The 22520-nt window shown below is 44.4% G+C and overlaps 1 protein-coding gene across 2 annotated transcripts in view; it reads right to left on the bottom strand.

Annotated features, from left to right (window-relative positions):
• The window catches only part of LOC125455781 (MAPK/MAK/MRK overlapping kinase-like), a 126023-nt gene that overhangs the window by 42432 nt on the left and 61071 nt on the right, over positions 1 to 22520 (bottom strand). Inside the window, exons 9-10 of one of the 2 annotated variants that reach the window (XR_009446231.1) lie at positions 20756 to 20876; positions 156 to 338 (exon numbers count right to left, since the gene is read on the bottom strand). Coding sequence is in view for 1 of the 2 variants with exons in the window: in XM_059649097.1 (XP_059505080.1) it covers positions 156 to 320; positions 20756 to 20876 (286 nt within the window). In the remaining variant the exon portion in view is untranslated. The remainder of the gene's footprint in view (positions 1 to 155; positions 339 to 20755; positions 20877 to 22520) is intronic. The other variant, XM_059649097.1, reaches the window with a different exon arrangement.

Here is a 22520-nt window from a genome sequence, read left to right as displayed (position 1 = left end):
CCTGCTGTGTTCATCCAGCTCCACACTTTGTTATCTAACCTGAACAGTGTCTGTTTCATCACTCTTTAAATTGACCATCATGTACAAAATGGTTAGAATTTTTTGAAAAAAAAAGCAGCCTTTAACTAGAGCTGAACAAAAGATAAATTTCATACCTTGCTTGGCACTTGAGGTAGCGGTCCATTTTCAGCCCTTGATGCTGTTGGAAAGAGAGACTTTAAACTCTGATTTGGGTAGGCAACAATCTTTGTTGTAGCTGGGACATTCAGCTTTGGCAGCTCCACAGGATATGGAGGAATTTGGCGTCGGACAGGAATTTCCTGTGGATAATTTTAATGCTGAAATAAATTTTGCATGTTTAACAATCAGCCAATTAACTTTCATCATGTCAGTATCAATATCAAAAATGGTTTAGTATAACTTCTAAAAATAGCATCCAAAGTAAAAGAATGGTAATATTTTTTAAATGCCATTATAATTTTAAAATCATAGAATTTTATAGTAACAACCAGAAAACAAAAAAAAAATTGTGAATGACCACATACTCCATGGTTTTAAAGAAATTTAATTAAATTCTACAAAATTATATGTATGCTAAATAAACATGCAAAATAATTGCTTAAACTGGGAAATTAAGTAGTTGAGAAACCACTGTTGGTAAGTTTTGTTCTCACCTGCCCGCAGCTGATGCACCTACTGAATGCAAAATGTTTTCCGGGATTAGGGCATCTCTTGCAAGATTTACGCTTACTAGCTACCCTAGTGGCACTTTCAAAAGTGGCTCTGGGCCTTCTTTTTCAACCAATGTAGTCCATAGGGTGAAGCTCAGGACTGCAACAGAATGGTAATGAGAAATGCTGATTTGTGTCCAAGTTGTTGTGTTTTGTAACTTGAAGGGGAATTTGGAGGCGATTACATTTTCATGTTCCTGCTGCTCTTGACCTTCTAGGAAAGTTACAGATTTGGGAGAAAGTGCCAGTGTATTCAGTAGATAAAACACACTGCAACTACAGAACCCCTGTGTTTGAACATAGAGTGCTGATCAAATTTTAATTAGATTCCCTACACAGTGTGGAAACAGGCCTTTCAGCCCAACAAGTCCACACTGCTCTTGAAGCATCCCGCCCAGACCCATTCCCTTATAACCCACACACCCCTGAACACTACGGGCAATTTAACATGGCCAATCCACCTAGCCTGCACATCTTTGGACTGTGGGAGGAAACCGGAGCACCCAGAGGAAACCCATGCAGACATGGGGAGAATGTGCAAACTCCGCACAGACAGTTGCCCGAGGCTGGAATCGAACCTGGGTCCCTGGCGCTGTGAGGCTGCAGTGCTAACCACTGAGCCACCATGCCAAAAATGGATTGCTTCATCCAGGAAAATGCTGAGCTTTCAGAATTTCTCACAATTGGACCTAAGGCCACCACCCTGGACTTGAAAAGTACTCAGTCTATCGCAAATTACCTTGGAAAGGCAAAGCTTCTCAAAATTTTCACATTGCTACTACGCAATCTATGAGTAGCATTTTCCACTAACGGAAAATCTTTTGAACTGATGCCAACTTCCTATCTACCACAAAACACGGCAAAGTTATGTTATGTGCTGCACTGCTAGTGTAACATTTTAAAAATTTATTTCTGGGATGTGGGCGCTGCTTTCTAGGCCAGCATTTACTGCCCTCGAGGAAAAGATGCTAAACAGTGCTCTTAATGCTTGTAGCTCTAGGTATACATACATCCAGTGTTGTTAAGAACTGAATTTCAGGATTTTGACCCAGCAACAGTGGAGCAATGATAATAAAATGTGAGGCTGGATGAACACAGCAGGCCAAGCAGCATCTCAGGAGCACAAAAGCTGACGTTTCGGGCCTAGACCCTTCATCAGAGAGCAATGTTCACTCTCCTCCAGCGAATGATGATCCCTGGCGAATGATGACAACTCCCGGCCTGGTGCGGCAATCTCCTCCCCTCCTGGTGTTGGCGTGGCGACCTCCCAACTTGGTGCAGCAGCCTCCCAACATGGAATGGAGTCCTCTCAGCCTCCTGCAATGTCCTCCTGGCATTGTGTGGTGACCCCCAATCCTAGCGCAGCGGCCTCCTCATATGGGATCTTCCGGTGTGGCTAGGTGACCTTCTGGCCTCTTGCGGTGGCCTATTGGCATGCAATGTGGAGCCAGGGCCCAGTGTGGACTGTAAGCTAAGTGCTAACATTGTTTGCTGTACTGAGCTCTTTTCTGTAATCTGGACGTTTCATTTCTGTAAGAATCTTGTAACAAAAGAGGATGTGTCTAGGTACTTTTGTACACAAGTCAACTCAATAATTGGCTACATTTAACTTTTCGCTATAGTCATTGAGTTTACCTGACTTTAAAAGGCTATTCTATCATATGTTAATATGCTTTAAAGGAAGGAGACTATTACCCCTGGTAGTGGGAATGGAAACTAGGGCAGTTGCATCCTTTTTTTGCAGCAAGTGGGAGGTAAGGGTCACTGCTGGTGTCCCCTTTGACGTCACCTGCGAGAAGAGCACCCAACTCCAGCTCCTCAAAAACCATGTTAGGGAACTGGAGCTGGAGCTGGATGAACTCCGGATCATTCGGGAGGCTGAGGAGGTGATAGAGAAGAGTTATAGGGAGGTGGTCACACCCAAGGCACAGGAAAAAAGCAGCTGGGTGACTGTCAGGAAGGGGAAAAGGGAATAGGGAGACAATGCAGGGATTCCCTGTGGCCGTTCCCCTCAATAACAAGTATAACGTTTTGGATACTGTTTTGGGGGGGGGAAACAATCTACCAGGGTAAGGCCACAGCAGACAGGTCTCTGGCACTGAGCCTGACCTTGTGGCAAAGAAGGAAAGGGGCCAGAACAGGAGAGCAATTTTAGTGGGAGATTCAATAGTCAGGGGCACAGACAGGTGGCTCTGTGGTCGTGAACGAGATGAATGGATGGTATGTCGCCTCTCGGGTGCTAGGGTCCGTGATGTCTCGGATCATGTCTTCAAGATCTTTAAAGGGGAGTGTGAGCAAACAGCAGTCATGGTACCCGTCGGTACCGATGATAGAGGTAGAAAAAGGACTGAGAATGTGAAAAATGAGTACAGGCAGTTAGGTTGGAAGCTGAATTCCAGGACAAACCGGGTAGTTACCTCTGGATTACGACCAGTGCCATGTGATAACGAGGTAAGAAATAGGGAGAGAGTGCAGGTAAACATGTGGCTACAGCGCTGGTGTAGGAGGGAGGGCTTCCATTATGTGGATAATTGGAGCACATTCTGGGGAAGGTGGGACCTGTACGGAAAGGACAGGTTGCATCTGAACCGGAAAGGCACAAATATCCTGGGGCCGGGGTGGGGGGGGGGTGAGTGGAGTGGGTGGGGAACCCGATTTTCATTTCAGAGGATGAGGTATTCGGCCTTCCAACAGACACAACAGGGAGTGAACACAGCAGGCCAAGCAGCATCTCAGGAGCACAAAAGCTGACGTTTCGGACCAAGACCCTTCAACGGAGAGGGGGATGGGGAGAGGGCACTGGAATAAATAGGGAGAGAGGGGGAGGCGGACCGAAGATGGAGAGAAAAGAAGATAGGTAGAGAAGAGAGTATAGGTGGATAGTTAGGGAGGGGATAGGTCAGTCCAGGGAAGACGGACAGGTCAAGGAGGCGGGATGAGGTGGTAGGTAGGAAATGGAGGTGCGGCTTGAGGTGGGATGAAGGGATGGGTGAGAGGAAGAACAGGTTAGGGAAGCAGAGACAGGCTGGGCTGGTTTTGGGATGCAGTGGGGGGATGGTACCAGCTGGGCTGGTTTTGTGATGCAGTGGGGGGAGGGGAAGAACTGGGCTGGTTTTGGGATGCATTAGGGGAAGGGGAGATTTTGAAGCTTGTGAAGTCCACGTTGATACCACTGGGCTGCAGGGTTCCCAAGCAGAATATGAGTTGCTGTTCCTGCAACCTTCGAGTGGCATCTTTGTGGCACTGCAGGAGGCCCATGAGGGACATGTCATCTGAGGAATGGGACGGGGAGTTGAAATGGTTCGCGACTGGGAGGTGCAGCTGTATGTTGCGAACCAAGCGGCGGTGTTCTGCAAAGCGGTCCCCAAGCCTCCGCTTGGTTTGCCCAATGTAGAGGAAGCCACACCGGGTGCAATGGATACAATATACCACATTGGCAGATGTCCAGGTGAACATCTGTTTGATATGGAAGGTCATCTTGGGGCCTGGGATGGGGGTGAGGGAGGAGGTGTGGGGGCAAGTGCAGCACTTCCTGCGCTGGCAGGGGAAGGTGCCCGGTGTGGTGGGGTTGGAGGGGAGTGTGGAGCGGACAAGGGAGTCGCGGAGAGAGTGGTCTCCCCAGAAGGCAGACAAGGGTGGGGATGGAAACATGGCTTGGGTGGTGGGGTCGGATTGTAGATGGCGGAAGTATCGGAGGATGATACGTTGTATCCGGAGGTTGGTGGGGTGGTATGAGAGGACGAGGGGGATCCTCTGGGGGCGGTTGTGGCGGGGGCGGGGTGTGAGGGATGAGTTGCGGGAAATGCGGGAGACGCGGTCAAGGGCATTCTCGACCACTGCGGGGGGATAGTTGCGGTCCTGGAAGAACGTGGACATCTGGGATGTGCGGGAGTGGAATGCCTCATCCTAGGAGCAGATGCGGCGGAGGCGGAGGAATTGGGAACAGGGGATGGAATTTTTGCAGGAGGGTGGGTGGGAGGAGGTGTATTCTAGGTAGCTGTGGGAGTCAGTGGGCTTGAAATGGACATCAGTTTCTAGCTGGTTACATGAGATGGAGACTGAGAGGTCCAGGAAGGTGAGGGATGTGTTGGAGATGGCCCAGGTGAACATGAGGTTGGGGTGGAAGGTGTTGGTAAAGTGGATGAACTGTTCAAGCTCCTCTGGGGAGCAAGAGGCGGCGCCGATACAGTCATCAATGTAACGAAGGAAGAGGTGGGGTTTGGGGCCTGTGTAGGTGCGGAAGAGGGACTGTTCCACGTAACCTACAAAGAGGCAGGCATAGCTTGGGCCCATGCGGGTACCCATGGCCACCCCCTTTGTCTGTAGGAAGTGACGCCGATGGAACCCCGCCCACAACCTTCACAGCAAGCAACCCCAGAGTAGACAGCCACAGTGAGCCCTGCCGCATCTTCACCATCCCCGCAGACCTCCCACTGACTGAGGACGAACGGTCAGTCCTTAGTAAGGGGCTCACCTTTGTCCCCCTACAACCACACATCAACGAATACCAGTCACGGTTGGACATAGAGCAGTTTTTCCGCCATCTTCACCTCCACGCTTACCTCTTTAACCGGGAGCCTAACCCTCCCTCCACTGATCCCTTCACCCTCCTCCAACACAAATCCTCCTCCTGGACACCACCCCCAGGCCTCCTACCCTCCTTTGACCTTTTCACCTCCAATGCCGTCGAGATATCAACCGCCTCAATCTCTCCACCCCTCTCACCCACTCCAAACTCTCCCCCGCAGAACAGGCAGCCCTCCGCTCCAACCCCAACCTCACCATCAAACCCGCAGACAAGGGTGGTGCAGTGGTAGTAAGGCACACTGACCTCCACATCGCAGAGGCCAAACGCCAACTCTCCGACACCTCCTCCTACCGCACCCTGGAACATGACCCCACCCTCAAGCACAAATCCATCATCTCCAACACCATCCATGACCTCATCACCTCAGGGAAACTCCCACCCACAGCCTCCAAACTCATTGTTCTCCAGCCCCGCACGGCCTGTTTCTAACTCCTTCCCAAAATCCACAAACCTGCCTGCCCTGGTCGACCCATTGTCTCAGCCTGTTCCTGCCCCACCGAACTCATCTCCACCTATCTGGACTCCATTTTCTCCACTTTGGTCCAGGAACTCCCCACCTACGTCTGTGACACCACCCACGCCCTCCACCTCCTCCAGGACTTCCAATTCGCCGGCCCCCAACACCTCATTTTCACCAATGACGTCCAATCCCTATACACCTGTATTCCTCATACAGATGGCCTCAAGGTCCTCCGCTTCTTCCTGTCCTGCAGGCCCGACCAATCCCCCTCCACTGACACCCTCATCCGCCTAGCCGAACTCATTCTCACCCTCAACAACTTCTCTTTCGATTCCTCCCACTTCCTACAAAGGGGGTGGCCATAGGTACCCGCATGGGCCCAAGCTATGCCTGCCTCTTTGTAGGTTACGTGGAACAGTCCCTCTTCCGCACCTACACAGGCCCCAAACCCCACCTCTTCCTCCGTTACACTGATGACTGTATCAGCGCCGCCTCTTGCTCCCCAGAGGAGCTCGAACAATTCATCCACTTTACCAACACCTTCCACCCCAACCGCATGTTCACCTGGGCCATCTCCAACACATCCCTCACCTTCCTGGACCTCTCAGTCTCCATCTCATGTAACCAGCTAGAAACTGATGTCCATTTCAAACCCACTGACTCCCACAGCTACCTAGAATACACCTCCTCCCACCCACCCTCCTGCAAAAGTTCCATCCCCTGTTCCCAATTCCTCTGCCTCCGCCGCATCTGCTCCTAGGATGAGGTATTCCACTCCCGCACATCCCAGATGTCCACGTTCTTCCAGGACCGCAACTTTCCTCCCACAGTGGTCGAAAATGCCCTTGACCGCGTCTCCCGCATTTCCCGCAACAAATCCCTCACACCCCGCCCCCGCCACAACCGCCCCCGGAGGATCGCCCTCGTCCTCTCATACCACCCCACCAACCTCCGGATACAACGTATCATCCTCCGATACTTCCGCCATCTACAATCCGACCCCACCACCCAAGCCATGTTTCCATCCCCACCCTTGTCTGCCTTCCGGAGAGACCACTCTCTCCGCAACTCCCTTGTCCGCTCCACACTCCCCTCCAACCCCACCACACCCGGCACCTTCCCCTGCAAGCGCAGGAAGTGTTGCACTTGCCCCCACACTTCCTCCCTCACCCCCATCCCAGGCCCCAGGATGACCTTCCATATCAAACAGATGTTCACCTGCACGTCTGCCAATGTGGTATATTGTATCCATTGCACCCGGTGTGGCTTCCTCTACATTGGGCAAACCAAGCGGAGGCTTGGGGACCGCTTTGCAGAACACCTCCGCTTGGTTCGTAACAAACAACTGCACTTCCCAGTCGCGAACCATTTCAACTGCCCCTCCCATTCCTCAGACAACATGTCCCTCATGGGCCTCCTGCAGTGCCACAATGATGCCACTCGAAGGTTGCAGGAACAGCAACTCATATTCCGCTTGGGAACCCTGCAGCCCAATGGTATCAACGTGGACTTCACAAGCTTCAAAATCTCCCCTTCCCCTAATGCATCCCAAAACCAGCCCAGTTCTTCCCCTCCCCCCACAGCATCACAAAACCAGCCCAGCTAGTCCCCTCCCCCCACTGCATCCCAAAACCAGCCCAGCCTGTGTCTGCTTCCCTAACCTGTTCTTCCTCTCAATCATCCCTTCCTCCCACCTCAAGCCGCATCTCCATTTCCTACCTACCACCTCATCCCGCCTCCTTGACCTGTCCATCTTCCCTGGACTGACCTATCCCCTCCCTACCTCCCCACCTATACTCTCTTCTCTACCTATCTTCTTTTCTCTCCATCTTCGGTCCGCCTCCCCCCTCTCTCCCTATTTATTCCAGTGCCCTCTCCCCATCCCCCTCTCTGATGAAGGGTCTTGGTCCGAAACGTCAGCTTTTGTGCTCCTGAGATGGTCCTTGGCCTCTGTGTTCATCCAGCTCCACACTTTGTTATCTTGGATTCTCCAGCATCTGCAGTTCCCATTATCACAACAGGGAGTGAGGTGGTTTGTAAAGACATGTGGTTGATGGAGCATAATTGTGGACACAGAGATGGTTTGAGGTGTGTATACTTCTATGCTATAAGTATCAGAAATAAAGCGGATGAACTTAGAGCATGAGTTGGTATTTGGAACTATGATGTTGTGGCCATTACAGAAACTTGGGTAACTCAGGGAGAGGAATGGTTGTTGGAAGTTCTGGGATTTAGATGCTTTAAAAGAAATAGGGAGTGTGGAAAAAGATGTGGGGGAGTGGCATTGCTAGTCAGGGCGAGTATAGCCGCTACTGAAAGGCAGTTCGAGAATGATATGTCTGCAGAGTCAGTTTGGGTTGAGGTCAGGAACAAGAAAGGAGCAGTCATTTTGTTGGGTTTTTTTTTAAAGACACCCGAATAGTTGCAAAGACGTAGAGGAGCAGATTGGGAGGCAGATACTGGAAATATGCAGAAGTCACAGGGTTGTAGTCATGGGGGACTTCAACTTTCCAAACATTGATTGGAAACATTTTAGTTGTAATAGTTTAGATGGAGCAGATTTTGTCCAGTGTGTTCAGGGAGGATTCCTGACAAAATATGTAGATAGCCCAACATGAGGAGAGGCCACTTTGGAATTGGTGCTTGGTTAGAGATAATGGGAACTGCAGATGCTGGAGATTCCAAGATAATAAAATGTGAGGCTGGATGAACACAGCAGGCCAAGCAGCATCTCAGGAGCACAAAGTGTTAGGCCAAGTGTTAGACCTGTCAGTAGGAGAGCATTTTGACGGTAGTGATCAAAACTCTGTTTCTTTCACGACAGTCATGGATAAGGATAGGTACATACGGCAGGGTAAAGTTTACAACTGGGGGAAGGGTACTTACAATTCAGTTAGGCAAGAACTGGGTAACATAAATTGGGAACAGATGCTGTCGGGGAAGAACACTACAGAAATGTGGAGATTGTTTAAGGAATGCATACAGCATTTGCTCGATATGTTTGTCCCTAGCAAGCAGAGAAGATGCCGTTGAGTGAGGGAGACATGGTTCTCGAGAGAGTTTGAAGGACTGGTTAAGAGGAATAAGGAGGCTTATGTAAGGTTTAGGAAAAGAGGAATGGAAAAGGCTCTAGAGAGAATAGCTAGGAAGGAGCTGGAGAAGGGGCTTAGGAGAGCTATAAGGGGGCATGAGAAAACCTTGAGAGATAGGATCAAGGAAAACTCCAAGGCTTTTTACACGTATGTGCAGAACAAGAGAATGACCAGAGAAAGGCTCAGGCCAATCAAGAATTGTAAACAGAATTTGTGCACAGAGCCTAAACAGATAGGAGAGGTCCTTAAATGAATTCTTTTCTTCAGTATTCACAACTGAGAGGGTCCTAGTTGTAGAGGAGGACAGTGTGAAACAGGCTGGTAGGCTAGAGGAGGTTGATGCTTGTAAAGAAAATGTGCTAGGAATTCTGAGGAAGTTGAAGCTAGATAAGTCCCCTGGTCCTGATGGGATTTATCCAAGAATTCTATGGGAAGTGAGAGACAAGATTGCAGGGCCTTTGGCAACGATCTTTTCATCCTCACTGTCCATGGGCATAGTGCCGGAAGATTGGAAAGAGGCAAACGTCATTCAAATGTTCAAAAAAGGGAACAGGGATAACCCTGGAAATTACAGGCCCATTAGTCTTACGTCAGTGGAGGGCACATTATTGGAAAGGGCTCTGAAAGACAGGAGTTATGATCACTTGGAAAGGCACAGTTTGATTCGTGATAATCAGCAAGGATTTGTGAAGTGTAGATCATGCCTCACAAGCCTTATTGAATTCTTTGAAGAGGTGACCAAACACATGGATGAAGGTCCAGCAGTGGATGTGGTAAACATGGATTTAAGTAAGACATTTGATAAGGTTCCCCACGGTAGTCTCATGCAGAAGGTAAGGAAGCATGGGATAGGGCGAAATGTGGCAGATTGGATTCAGAATTGGCTGACCCTTAGAAGACAAAGGGTGGTTGTGGATGGAAAATATTCAACATGGTGTTCAGTTACAAGTGGTGTACCACAAGGATCTGTCCTGGGTCCTCTTCTATTTGTAATTTTTGTAAATGATTTGGATGAAGGAGTAGAAGGGTGGATTAGCAAGTTCGCGGACAATATTAAGGTGGATCACGTTGTGGACAGTATGGAGGGCTGTTCTAGGTTACAAAGGGGGATTGATAGGCTGCAGAGATGAGCTGAGAAGTTTAACCCTGAAAAGTGAGAGAGGATTCATTTTGGAAGGACAAACTTGAAAGCAGAATACAGGGTTAACAGAAAAATTCTTGGCAGTGTGCAGGAGCAGAGGAATCTTGGGGTTCGTGTCCACAGTTCCCTGAGACCTGCCACCCAGGTGGATAGAGTTGTTAAGAAGGCGTATGGTGTGTTAGCTTTCATTAATAGAGGGCTTGAGTTCAAGAGCTGTGAAGTTATGCTCCAGCTACACAAAAGCCTGGTTTGGCCACATCTGGAGTATTGTATCCATTTCTGGTCACCTCATTACAGGAAAGATGTGGAAGCATAGGAAAAGGTGCTGAGGATATTTACCAAGATGTTGCCTGGAATGGAGGGAAGGTCTTACGAGGAAACGTTGAGACTGCCGGGGCTTTTCTCTTTAGAATGATGAAGGATGAGAGGTGACTTGATAGAGGTGTCAAAATGATCAGAGGTATTGATAGAGTAAACAGCCAGAGACTTTTTCCTAGGGTGGAGGTAGCTTTTACGAGGGGACATAGTTTTAAAGTGAAAGGAGGTAGATATGGGGGAGACGTCACAGGTGGGGTCTTAATCAGAGAGTGGTCGGGGCATGGAATGCATTGCCGGAGCGGGTAGTGGAGTCGGCCTCATTAGGGGCATTTAAGCTGCTATTAGATAGGCATATGGATGATTACTATAGGGTAGTGGTGGAGGTTAGATAGATCTTAGGTTGAGGGTAAAAGTTCAGCATAACATCATGGGCCGAAGGGCTATTATTGTGCTGTACTGTTCTATGTTCTATGAAACTGGGCAGCTTGGAAGTGCGCTAGCAATGTTTCCATGCTCTTGTCCACCTAGGTGATCAAGGTCAAGAGTTTGAGCATATTGTCTGAGGACATTGGTGAGTTGTTGCAATGGATGTTGTGGGCGGTATACACTGTGACTGTTTAGGCCAGTGGACAAGCCAGTGAATGCTGAAAGTGGTGGCTGGGTGTCAAGGTGGCTGGCTGCTTTGTTCTGGATACAGTCAAGCTTCAAGTGTTGCTGAATGAGTACCAATCTGAGTGAGTGGAGATTGTTCCTTTACACTTCTGAATTGTGTCTTGTAGATGGTGTTCACTCATTAGAAACAGGAGAAAAGCTAAATTCAGAATTCATACCCTGTGATCTGCTCTTGTAGCTACAGTATGTGTGTGACCGGTCATCAACAGTAAATCCTAAGATTGGTGACTGCGAAGGAACATAGGAACAGCAGTAGGCCATTCAGCATCTGCTCGGATTCAGGGGCAGAAATGTTTAAATATCAAGGGATGATGTTTAGATTTTCTTTTGTTGGAGACAGTTATTGTAACTTTTGTGTGCTGCAAATGTTACTTGCTGCTGATAAGCCTGTGACTCAATGTTGTTTATGTCTTGCTGCATTTGATACTGGCTGCTTCAGATTGAGGTATTAAAGAATGGTAATAAACATTGAGAATCTCAACTTCTGACCTTATGATGGAGAGAAGATCATTGATGAAGCGCCAGAAGATGATTGGGCTGAGAACTGTTGATAAATGATGAACTGCTGCAGTGACATCCTAGAACTGAGACAATTAACCTCAATAATCACACCATCTTATTTGGTTCTACGTATGTTGCAACCAACAGCATTTTCCCGAGACTCCCACTGACTGCAGTTTTGCTAGGGCTCCCAGATATGTGGCCTTTTCTTCCCCTTTCTCAGGTCAATCAGGTTTACTTGGAATATAAATGAACCAAGGCATTTCTAACAACAGAACATATTCAAATGTTCTTTATTAAAACAAACTACAAAATAAAAACCTGCAAAAAATCTTACCATTAATGTTTACAATCATAAGTGAACCCTTTAACATGGACTTGTCCAAGTATCAGACCAGAAGAGGCAATCTGCCAGTTCAGTCTCAACTTCTAACCAGTGATTAGCTGACGTGTTCTCGGCACTAGCTAATTTTGTTGTGACGAGGGTTTTTTTTACACGGAGGGTTTTTCCCTCACGTCACTTAATTAACGAACTTAAGTCTTTTTCCAAGGAGATATCAGCAAGCCTTATCTCTTGCTTTTAATAAACTCTGATCTCAACTTTAGCTTACTTTTTATCACTTTTATGTCAGGCAATCAACTGTATGATATTTATATATTACTGTGAAGTTACAACGTTTAATGTAAAACAAACACAGAAACTTGCACCAGAACACAAACCAGTGATTTTTATAATCTTTAGGTCACCACCAGACCTCATATGATTTTTCTATCTCACTAAATTTCATTTAACTTCATTTCAGCTAACGCAGCAAACATTAGGTCAATATCTATACATATTCAGTCACATGCAGCCTTGATGTCAAGGGCAGTAACACTCAACTCACCTGGGATTCAGCTCATTTGTCCAGGTTTGCTCCAAGGTATCATAACCTCTCTGCTCTTGTATTCAATATCTTGACTAATAAAAGCATGTATCCTATATGCCTTAACCACCTTTTCCACTTGAGCAGTTGCCTTCAATGGTTTGTCTCCAATTCTTTTTACTTCCTAGGGTCCTATCCCTCATTATGTTATAACTGTCCACATTAGTCCTATCAAAATGCATCACCTCACACTTTCTGGGTTAAATTCCATTTGCTGCCATTCTGTCTGGCCAACCAGCCCTATACATAAGGTGCAATTCAAAGATTTTCTCCTCGCTATTTACCACACCACCACTTTTCATGACTATGAACTTCTGAATTAAACCTGCTTGCTTTGTACCTAGATAATTAAATTTACTCTACAAACAGCAAAAGACATAGTGCCAATTTCTGCAGCATGCCAGCAGACACAGGCTTCCTGTCACAAAATCAATCTTCAACTGTTACCCTCTGCCTCCTTCTATGAAGTCAATTATATATCTAATTTTCCAAATTTCCCTGGATCCCATGGGACTTACCTTCTTATCAATCTCCCACACATTAAAAGGGAGGGGAGATGATGACCAATTGGGGTTATTGTCACTTGACTATTAATCCAGAGATCTGGGTTCAAATCATGTCATCGCAGGTGATGGAATTTGAATTCAATAAAGCTCTGGAATGAACAGTCTAATGATAACCACAAAGGCACTACCCATAGTTGGAGGAAAACTTATCTATTTCACTTATGTCCTATTGGGAAGGAATCTGCCATCTTTATCTGATACGGCCTACACATGATTCTCGATCCACAGCAATCTGGTTGAATTCTTAGCTGCTTTCTGGGCAATTAAGGATAAGCAATAAATGTTTGTGAATGAATTTCAATAAAAGTGTTATTGAATTCTATGCAGACCACATCAACAGCACTACATTCATCCACACATCTAGTAACTTCCTTGAAAAGTTCATATCAAATGTCACCCTCAGACAAAGCCATGCTAATTATCCCTGATTAATCCTTGACTTTCCAAGTGGAGATTAATTTGGTCCTTGAGTGGTTTTTCACAAAAGTTTCTTTACCACATATGTTAAACTCACTGGCCTATCATTCCCACATTTATCCCTTTCACTCTTGAAAAATGATACCACATAGCAGTCTTCCAGTCCCTGGCACCTCCCATTGGCCAGAAGAGATTTGAAAGTTAATGTCAAGACCCCTGTAATCTCTTCCTTTGCCTGCTGCAGCCTAACTCATCGGGCTTTGGGATTTATCCAATTTTAAGCCTATAAAAGCCTCCAAAACTCTTCTTTTTCACCAGTGTTTTAAGCTTATCATGATCTTCCTCCCCGATTTTCACACCCATATCATAATTCATAACAGTGATGCAAAGTACAAATTTAAAGCACCAGCTATATATTCTGGATCCATGCACTTTGGATGTGCCCTGCCCTTTCCTTTGCCCTTAACATAACATAACATACAGAGAGAGATTTGGGTAATCTTGTGCATTAATCACAGAAAAAGTAAAGCATCATGTGCAGCAAGTAATTAAGAAGGCAAATGGAATTTGGCCTTTACTGCTGGAGTTTAACATATCTGTAGAGAGTATAAGTGATGCTGTACCTGGAGACTCGTATATAGTTTGCTTCCCAATTTTAATTATCCATGATGACTATGCATGTGGGCAGTGCAGCAGTGGCATTAGTTGAGTGCCACATGTAGCACCTTGAGCTGCATATGAATTCACTATGGAACACTTGTGGAGCTGATATCATCGTGGATAGTACATTTAGTGAGTTAATCACACCATTAATAAGGGCTATACGACATAAAAGAGTTAGATGATCACCAGGAAGAGTAACAAGTTTGGGTAGGCAGTGCAGGATCCCTTGTGGTCATTCCCCTCTCAAACAGGGACACAGTTTTGGATACTTTGGGGAGAATGGCCTCTCATGAGAAAGCAACTGCAGCAGTCAGATTAGAAGCAACACGACTGGCTTTGTTATATAATAAGGAGATTTGGAGTGTAGGAAAGTAGTAGTGGTAGGGGGCAGAGGCACAGATAGGCATTTCTGTGGCTGCAAACAACATTCCAGGATGGTGTTTGTCTCCCTGGCGCCAGGGTCAAGGATGTCTCAGAGTGCACAGGATATTCTGAAGGGGGAAGGTGAGCAGCTAGAGTCTGTGTTCTTTATTGATACTATCGTCACAGGCAGAAAGAGAGATGAGGTCCTGTAAAGGGAATTCAGTGAGTTACACAGCAAGTTGAAAAACAGGACCTTTAGGAATACAGATCGTATACAGGCAGACGTGATTATTTAGAATAGCATCACGGTTGGCACAGACATGGTCAGCCGAAAGAGCATGTTCCTGTGCTGGACTGCTCTGTTTTAAGAGGTGAATTCCAGAACCTGGAAAGGATGTATTGATATTGGAGGCAGTTCAAAAGAGATTCACTGGGTCAGGTCTTGAGATTAAGATGACTAATGCAGAATGGCTATGCAGATTGGATATTTATTCAATAGGGTTTAGAAAAAGGAGAAGTAACCTTATTCAAACATACAAGATTTGAATAAGTCTTGGCAGGATGGATGATGAAAAGATGTTTCCATTACTGAGGAAAATCTCAAACTAGAGAACATAGTTACATCATAAGGGAACACTCATTTAAAACTCAGGTGGAAAGGAACTTCTGCCAGAGGTTGTGAATGTCTAGAATTCTCTAACGCAGCGAATTGTGAAGGCTAGATCACTAAAATATTTAAAGAGGTAAACAGAGGTTTAAAATGTTGGGAAGTTGAAGGTTATTATAAGCTGGTAGGAAAGAGGAGTTGAGGCTTCAGGCAGATCACCCATGATCTTGCTGACTGGTGGGGCAGGCTCAAGGAGCCAAATGGTCTACTCCTACGATCTTTTATGTTTTATAAATAAAATGTCTTTGTATTAGCCCACCAGTGTCTTTCACGATCCATCTTTGCTTTAATTTTTTTTTAAGCAACTTTGTGCAGTTTCTATATACCTTTACAGCTTCTAGTGTTTTGATTCATTGGTATCTACTACATGTTTCCTTTTTAGCCCTATCAATCCTATACATTCCTTGACATCCAGGGTTTTTTTGCACTCGTTGGTCCCAACTTTCACCTCTATGGGAACATGATGGCCCTGCACTCTTAGTATTTGCTTTTGAAGACTACCATTGTTCTGATGTAGATGTTCCTACAAATAGCTGCTCCCAGTCCACTTAGTCCAGATCTAGCTTTATCATATTAAAATCATCCTGCACCCACTTCAGAACCTTTGTTACCAGTCTTCTTTTCTTTTCCATGACTATCTTAAAGCTTACTGAGTTATGGTCACTATTACCAAAAGGTTCTTCCTAATTATAATTCTACCACTTGCCCAGCTTCATTCCCTAAAATTGAGGCCAGCACTAGTCCCTTTCTAGTAAGACTTGCTGCATGCCAACTTGAGGAGCCCTCCTCAATAGATTTTAAAGAATTCTGCCTGATCTAAGCCTTTCACACTTTGATTATGGCACTTAATAACAGAAAAATACAAATTGCCTACATTACCCTATTATTTTTATACTTGGCAGAAATTAGTCTATGTATTTGCCCTTCTATTGCTCCTTGGCTGTTTGAGTAATTATAGTATATTCTCAACAATGTGATCAATCCTTTTTGTGTTCAAGTTCTACACGTGGCCTCAAGTGAGGAATAACCTGAGATATCATACAGCCATAGAGTTACATAGCATGGAAACTGACGCTTCAGTCCAACCATAATCTCAAACTAAACTAGTTCCACTTGCCTGCGCTTGGCTCATATCCTTCCAAACATTTCTTGTTAATGTACTTATTATGTCCTTGATCAATGTTATAACGCACCTCTTTTATACTCCCCACCCCACGCCACCATTTTACGTAAAGATTCTATATGCTGGAGTATTGTGCTGCCAGTCCTGCCCTCCCTAATCATGTGTATATGATAGCAATAATATCATATCCTAATGTTAATTAGCACTGTCAATTCTTCTGGTTTGTCAGCATTTGTGAAAAGAGAAAGATAATTAATGTTTTGAGAGGTACGAGGAACAATCATACTGGATTGAAATGTTAACTCTGTTTCTCTTTCCAGAGACGTTACCAGACCTGCTAAAATTCTCCAGCATTCTGGGTTTGTTTCAGATATCTAGCATCTGCAATATTTTGCTTTTATCTCAAATGTGTTTAACCATTCTGAATAAATTGACGAAAAAAAATCTAAGCAGAAATGGATTTTGAGATCCAGGAATCTAAAGCCCACCATTCTGCACCAAATCTTTGGCCTAACAACATCCAGGAGAGTTATCATTGACCAGAAACTGGAATGAACTAGCCATACTTTCAAAAAATTAATCTGGACAAACCACCTGACGTGAACACCAAAAATGACAACAGGAAAAATAGCCTTGTGAATTCTGCAAAGTCTGGCATCTGGGGGCTAGTGCCAAAATTGGGGCAGCTGTCTCAGCATAGTCAAGCAACAATCTAACATACTCATGCTCACAGAATCATACCTTACAGACAATGTCTCAGGCATCATCATCATCACCATCCCAGGATATGTCCCATCCAATCAGCAGGACAGGCCCAGAAGAGGTGGCAACATAGTGGCACGCTATGGGGGCCTCAACATTGACTCCAGACTGAATGAAGTCTCAAAGCATCAGAAGTCAAATGTGGGCAAGGAAACCCCTGCTGATTACCACAGTTCCCTTGGGTGATGAATCTGTGATCCTCCATGTTGAAAAACACTTGGGAGGAAGCATGGAGAATGGCAAGAATGCAGAATGTACTTACGGTGAGGGATTTCAATGTCAACCATCAAGATTGGCTTGGCAGCAGTATTATTGATGTGGTTGGTTGAGTCCTGAAGGACACTGCTGTTAGACTGGGGCTGCAGCAGGTAGTGAGGAAATCAACAGGTGGAAAAAAACAGATTTGACCTCATCCTCACCAATCTGCTTGCTGCAGATGCATCTTTCCATGATAATACCTGTAAGACTCGTCATGCCACAGTTCTTGTGGAGACAAAGTTCTGCTTCCACATTTTGAACATCTTACATCATGTGTGGCACTATCATGCTAAGTGGGACAGACTTCCAAAAGATCTGACAACGCAAGATTGGGCATCAAGAGGCACTGTTGGCCATCATCAGCAGAATGAAACTTCTACACAAGCTGCAACCTCATAGCCCAGTATAACTCTCACTCTACTGCCACCATCAAAACAGGGGTTCAAACCAGGTTCAGGAACAGTTCAGGATGGCAGCCAAGAGCATCAGCAGACGTACTTAAAAATTAGGTGTCAATCTGGTGAAGGTACAAAGCAGGACTTCTTGCATGCCAAATAGCCTAAGCAGCAAGTAATAGATGGAACTAAACTAGCCCGCAAGAACCAGTTCAAAATTAAAAATCTAAACTCTGCAGTCCTACTACATCCAGTCGTGATTGTGGTTGACAATTAAACAACTCAATTAAGGAGGAGTCTCCACAAATATCCTCATCCTATACAATAGGAGAGATGAACACATCAATGCAAAAGATAAGGCAGAAGTACTAAGTGGATGATCCATCGCAGACTCCTCCAGGAGGTCATTAACCCCACAGATTCCAGTCTTCAGCCAATTTGTGGAGGTGCCTGTGTTGGACTGGGATGGACAAGGTCAGAAATTACACAAAACCAGGTTACAGTCCAACATACTTATTTGAAAACACAAGCTTTCTGAGTTTCACTTTTTTTTCAGGTGTTAGAGAGAGAGGTAATTTATAAGTAAAAGATCAAAAGAGTCACACCACAAGTATGGCTAGTTCATTCCAGTTTCTGGTCAATGAGAATGTATTAAACAAACCCAAGATACTGGTAAGGTTTTAATTGATTAATATGTATATATAAATCCACAAATTCCTTTCAAGTCACTGTCCTGAGAGACTTAAAGGTTTTATCAGTATAAGGAAGAGCTGACATTTTAGCTCAGACAGCCTTGTCTAGAATCCCCTCTCCTTCGCACACACTCTCCCTCTTTTACACACACGCACGTAAATCTACGGGGTGACTTTGTATTTGCAGATACATTCTATTTTTGTTCAAAAAGCACACAATTTATAGACAGTTGATGTGACATTTTATAAATTCTGCTTTAGAAATAAAATCAGTCTGACTCCAAACCAAAACACAAACAGATTCTAAAATAAAGAGTTCTAGATAGAGTAATTTAGAATAAACCACTGCTGCTAGCAAATGGATCGAAAAAATCTTGGTACAGATTTAAAGTTATTTACAAACATAGATGAGGTATGAGAAATAACTTTTTTATAAAATGAGTGGTTCGGGTCTAGAACGCAGTGCCTGCATGTGTGACATTCCAAAAGACATTAGAGGATTATTTGTATATGAACAAATGTGCAAGGTTAAGGAAAAAGGCAGGAGACTGACACCAAATCATGATGATTGTTGGACAGCCAGCGCAGACATAATAGGTTGAATGGCATCCTTCTGTGGTGCAACAATTCTGTTACTCACTGAAGAATACCCTGTCTCTGACCCGTTCTTCTTGCCATTACATTCATGAGCTGATTCATTTAAGTTCTGGTCAATGGTAAACCCCAGAATGCTGATCAGGAATTCAGTGATGGTAATGTACACGAGTGTGAAGGGAAATTCTTTTCTTGTTGTAAATGGTTTTTGCCTGACACTTGCACAATGTGTATGTTGCTTGTCACTTATCAGCCAGTTTCACTGCAGTCATCTTGTTACCTGCAAGCACAGACAACTGCAATATCTAAAATGTCATAACTGTACTGAACACAGCATTTGTCAAATGCTCTCATCTCTGAACTTATGTTTGATGGACAGTCATTTGTGAGCAGCTGAAAATGACAGCTATTAGATACCATCCGAATAATCCTTGTACTAGATGACACCGATTGGTGAAATATCTTCCCCAAAATTCCAATTGATTTTAGTCTTACTAGCATTCCTTGATTCTTCATTTGATCAACAGCTACCTTGACGTCCCATCAGTTACTCTCACGATGCCTCTAAAATTCAACACTTTTGTGCATGCTTGAATGAAGATTGCAATGAGCTTTAGAGCCAAGTGGCCCCGGTGAAACTTTGGAAGCATACTGGCATCCTCCAATGGCTGATGAACAGAATGCTACAGTAGCAATGGGTGATGGATGCTTCTGCTGCTGGTCTTCGTTCCGCTGGAGCTCCCCTCGCAACTTGATCTTCCTGTTGTATTACTTTGGAGTGTGGACAAGCAAAGTCCATACTGACTTGGAAGACCACAGCTGAAAATTGGTGATCAGATATACAATCCTTCAAAGGCGTAAGAACTCTTGTAGTACAGTGATAGTGTACTCAGCGCTAAGCCAGGAGACCCGGGTTCAAGTCTCACCTTCTCCAGGTTGATTCAGGAAAAAATACTAATCCCTACATCTGGCACAGGTTCAAGTCCCACCTGCTCCAGATGTGTGCCTGAACAGGTTTTTTTTTAAATCCACTGTCTTTCTCTACTCTGAGCAAGAAGGCTTGGGTTCAAGTCCCACCAGCTCCAGGGGTTTGTAATTAAACCTCTGAACTGGTTCATAAGAAAATATCTCCTCTAAAGTTGTCTTTCACACATTAAGCAAGATTTAATATCTTTATCTCTATATTTTAAACAATCTATTCTAATCTTTAACTCAAGTCCTATGACCCAGAGGTAAGGGCACTATCATTCCGCAACAAGGGCCCTTGCAACTGATTTGTCAAATTACAATTCAGAAAATCAACTCTTGCTTCTTTTGTCGTAGTAGATCATACTATCTGCTTTACAGTTTTCTCAAAAGGTTCTAGGTCTGGGCAAAAACAGACTTGTTACTGCAATTTGGAGAATTCTGTCTATATTAACTAATTAAATGTTAAATGTGATGTAAAACATGAGACTAGAGTAATATGTAAAATTATCAAATAAAAACTGAAACCAGAGTTTTGAGGGAAGGTCACTAGACACGAAACATTAACTGATTTTTTCCTTCATTGATGCTGCTAGACCTGCTGAGCTTTTCCCGCAACTTCTGTTCATGTTGTAAAATGATCATTTCTGCTGAAAAAAGTCTATAGATCCCATTCCAATTTAAAAATATCTCCAGTCATAGAAATATGGTGCACGTAACTACACTATTATCTAATTATACATTTATTTCAGAAAAGTTCACGAGCACAATAATTTACATTTGTTTTAATGGTGGAACTGTTGACTTCCTGGTAGAACAGGGAAAGCCAAGGTGACAAGTATGAAGGTTTCTCATTTTACCTGTTTATGTCCCTTATGAATTCTCCAAAGGTTGTGCACCACAGCAGGGCTTAGACTGTTTTCATTCCCTTCTAAGCATCTAACTCTACGCTGGAAGGTTGTAGCTTGTTTCTCTGCCAATCTACAAGAGAAATCATATAAATGTACACATTTTTGTTACTTAAACTCAATTAACATCTTTCTTCCTAATCTTAATAATCTATACAACTCATTAAAGATCTAAATCAGACTGATTATCCTATCTATAAACCTTACTCCAGCTGACAAATTGTGGTTATAAGTTTGTTTCAATTTTAATGCTGTAAAATCCCAATTCCACCCTTACCATTCAGTTTTCCAATCTCAACTTTCAGCATTTGTTGATTTAGCAAATAATTCAAAATGATTTTTCCAGACATACCAGGTATAAGTGGAGGGCACATAAAACTGTCCATGCACCAAAATGATGAGGCCAGAGGCACGATGGACATTGAGCTGTTGGCCTCAATATACACAAGTAGCAGCTTGCTAACAAGGTGGAATGAAAAAGAATGGAACTATGCAATGATAGCAGGTGACCGTCAAGTAATTAAGATGAATGGGAAGACAATAGACAAGGTAGGATGCATGGATGGTTGGTTGCAACCTACACAATCGTTCAAAGAACTGACAATTTCGCCACATGAAAACCTGGTTCTTCAGATTCAAGCCAGGGCATTGTCAGTCATATTTTATACCTTCTTTTATATCCATAAGAATTAGGAACACAAGTAGGCCATTCAGCCCTTCAAGTCTGCTCTGGCATTCAATAGGATCATGGCTGATCTGACATTCCTCACTTCAAGTTTCTTGTCCTTTCCACGCAATCCTTGATTTTCCACCAGATCAAGAATCTATCTATCTATAATCAGCATTAGATACACATAAGGATCCTGTCCCATACTCTCTGTGACAAGGAGTTCCAAAGACTCAAACCACTGTCAGAAGAAATCTCCCCTCGGGTTTACATTTGCCCCCCTTTATTCTGATACTATGCCCTCTGTTTCTAGGCTCTCCCATGAGTCCCATGCCATCATCTCAGCACTTACCTTGTCAAGTCCTTAGAATCATTTTTGCTACAATGAGATCACCTCTCATTCTTCTAAACTCCATTGAACACAGTCCCAACCTGTTTAGCCTTTGCTCATAAGACAATCTTTCCATACCAGGCATCAGCCTAGTGAACTTTCTCTGAACCCACTTCCAATGAAATTATATATTTCCTTAAATAAGGAGAACAAAACTGCTCACAGCACTCCAGCACCATGTAAAGTTGCAGTAAGACTTGCCTACTTTTAAATGCCAACTCCCTTGAAATAAGTTCAACACTCCATTAACCTTGTTGATTACCTGCTGCATCTGTGTGCTAGCTCCCTGTATTTCATGCACAAGTACTCCCAAGTCCTTTTGTGTTGCAGCATTTTGCAGTTTTTCTTCATTTAAATAATACTTTTTTTGTTATCCCTTCCAATATGAACAATTTCACATTTTCCCCACACAATACTCCATTTGTCAACATTTTACCCACTCATATAACCTATGACTATCTCTCTCCAAAGTGGCTGTATCCCCTTCACAACTTGCTTTTCCACCTATTTTTTGTGCCTTCTGCAAATTTGGCTACAGTACATTCACTTCCTTCCTCTAAGTCATTAATATATACTGTAAACAGTTGTGGTCTCAGTAATGATCCCTGTGGAGCTACACTAGTTACGGTTTGCCAACCTGAAAAGAACCCCTTATCCCC

The sequence above is a fragment of the Stegostoma tigrinum genome, chromosome 10 (genome assembly GCF_030684315.1).
Source record: "Stegostoma tigrinum isolate sSteTig4 chromosome 10, sSteTig4.hap1, whole genome shotgun sequence".
NCBI lineage: Eukaryota > Metazoa > Chordata > Chondrichthyes > Orectolobiformes > Stegostomatidae > Stegostoma > Stegostoma tigrinum.
The sequence above is the reverse complement of the archived record's forward strand: the minus strand, read 5'-3'. Positions and strand labels throughout refer to the sequence as shown.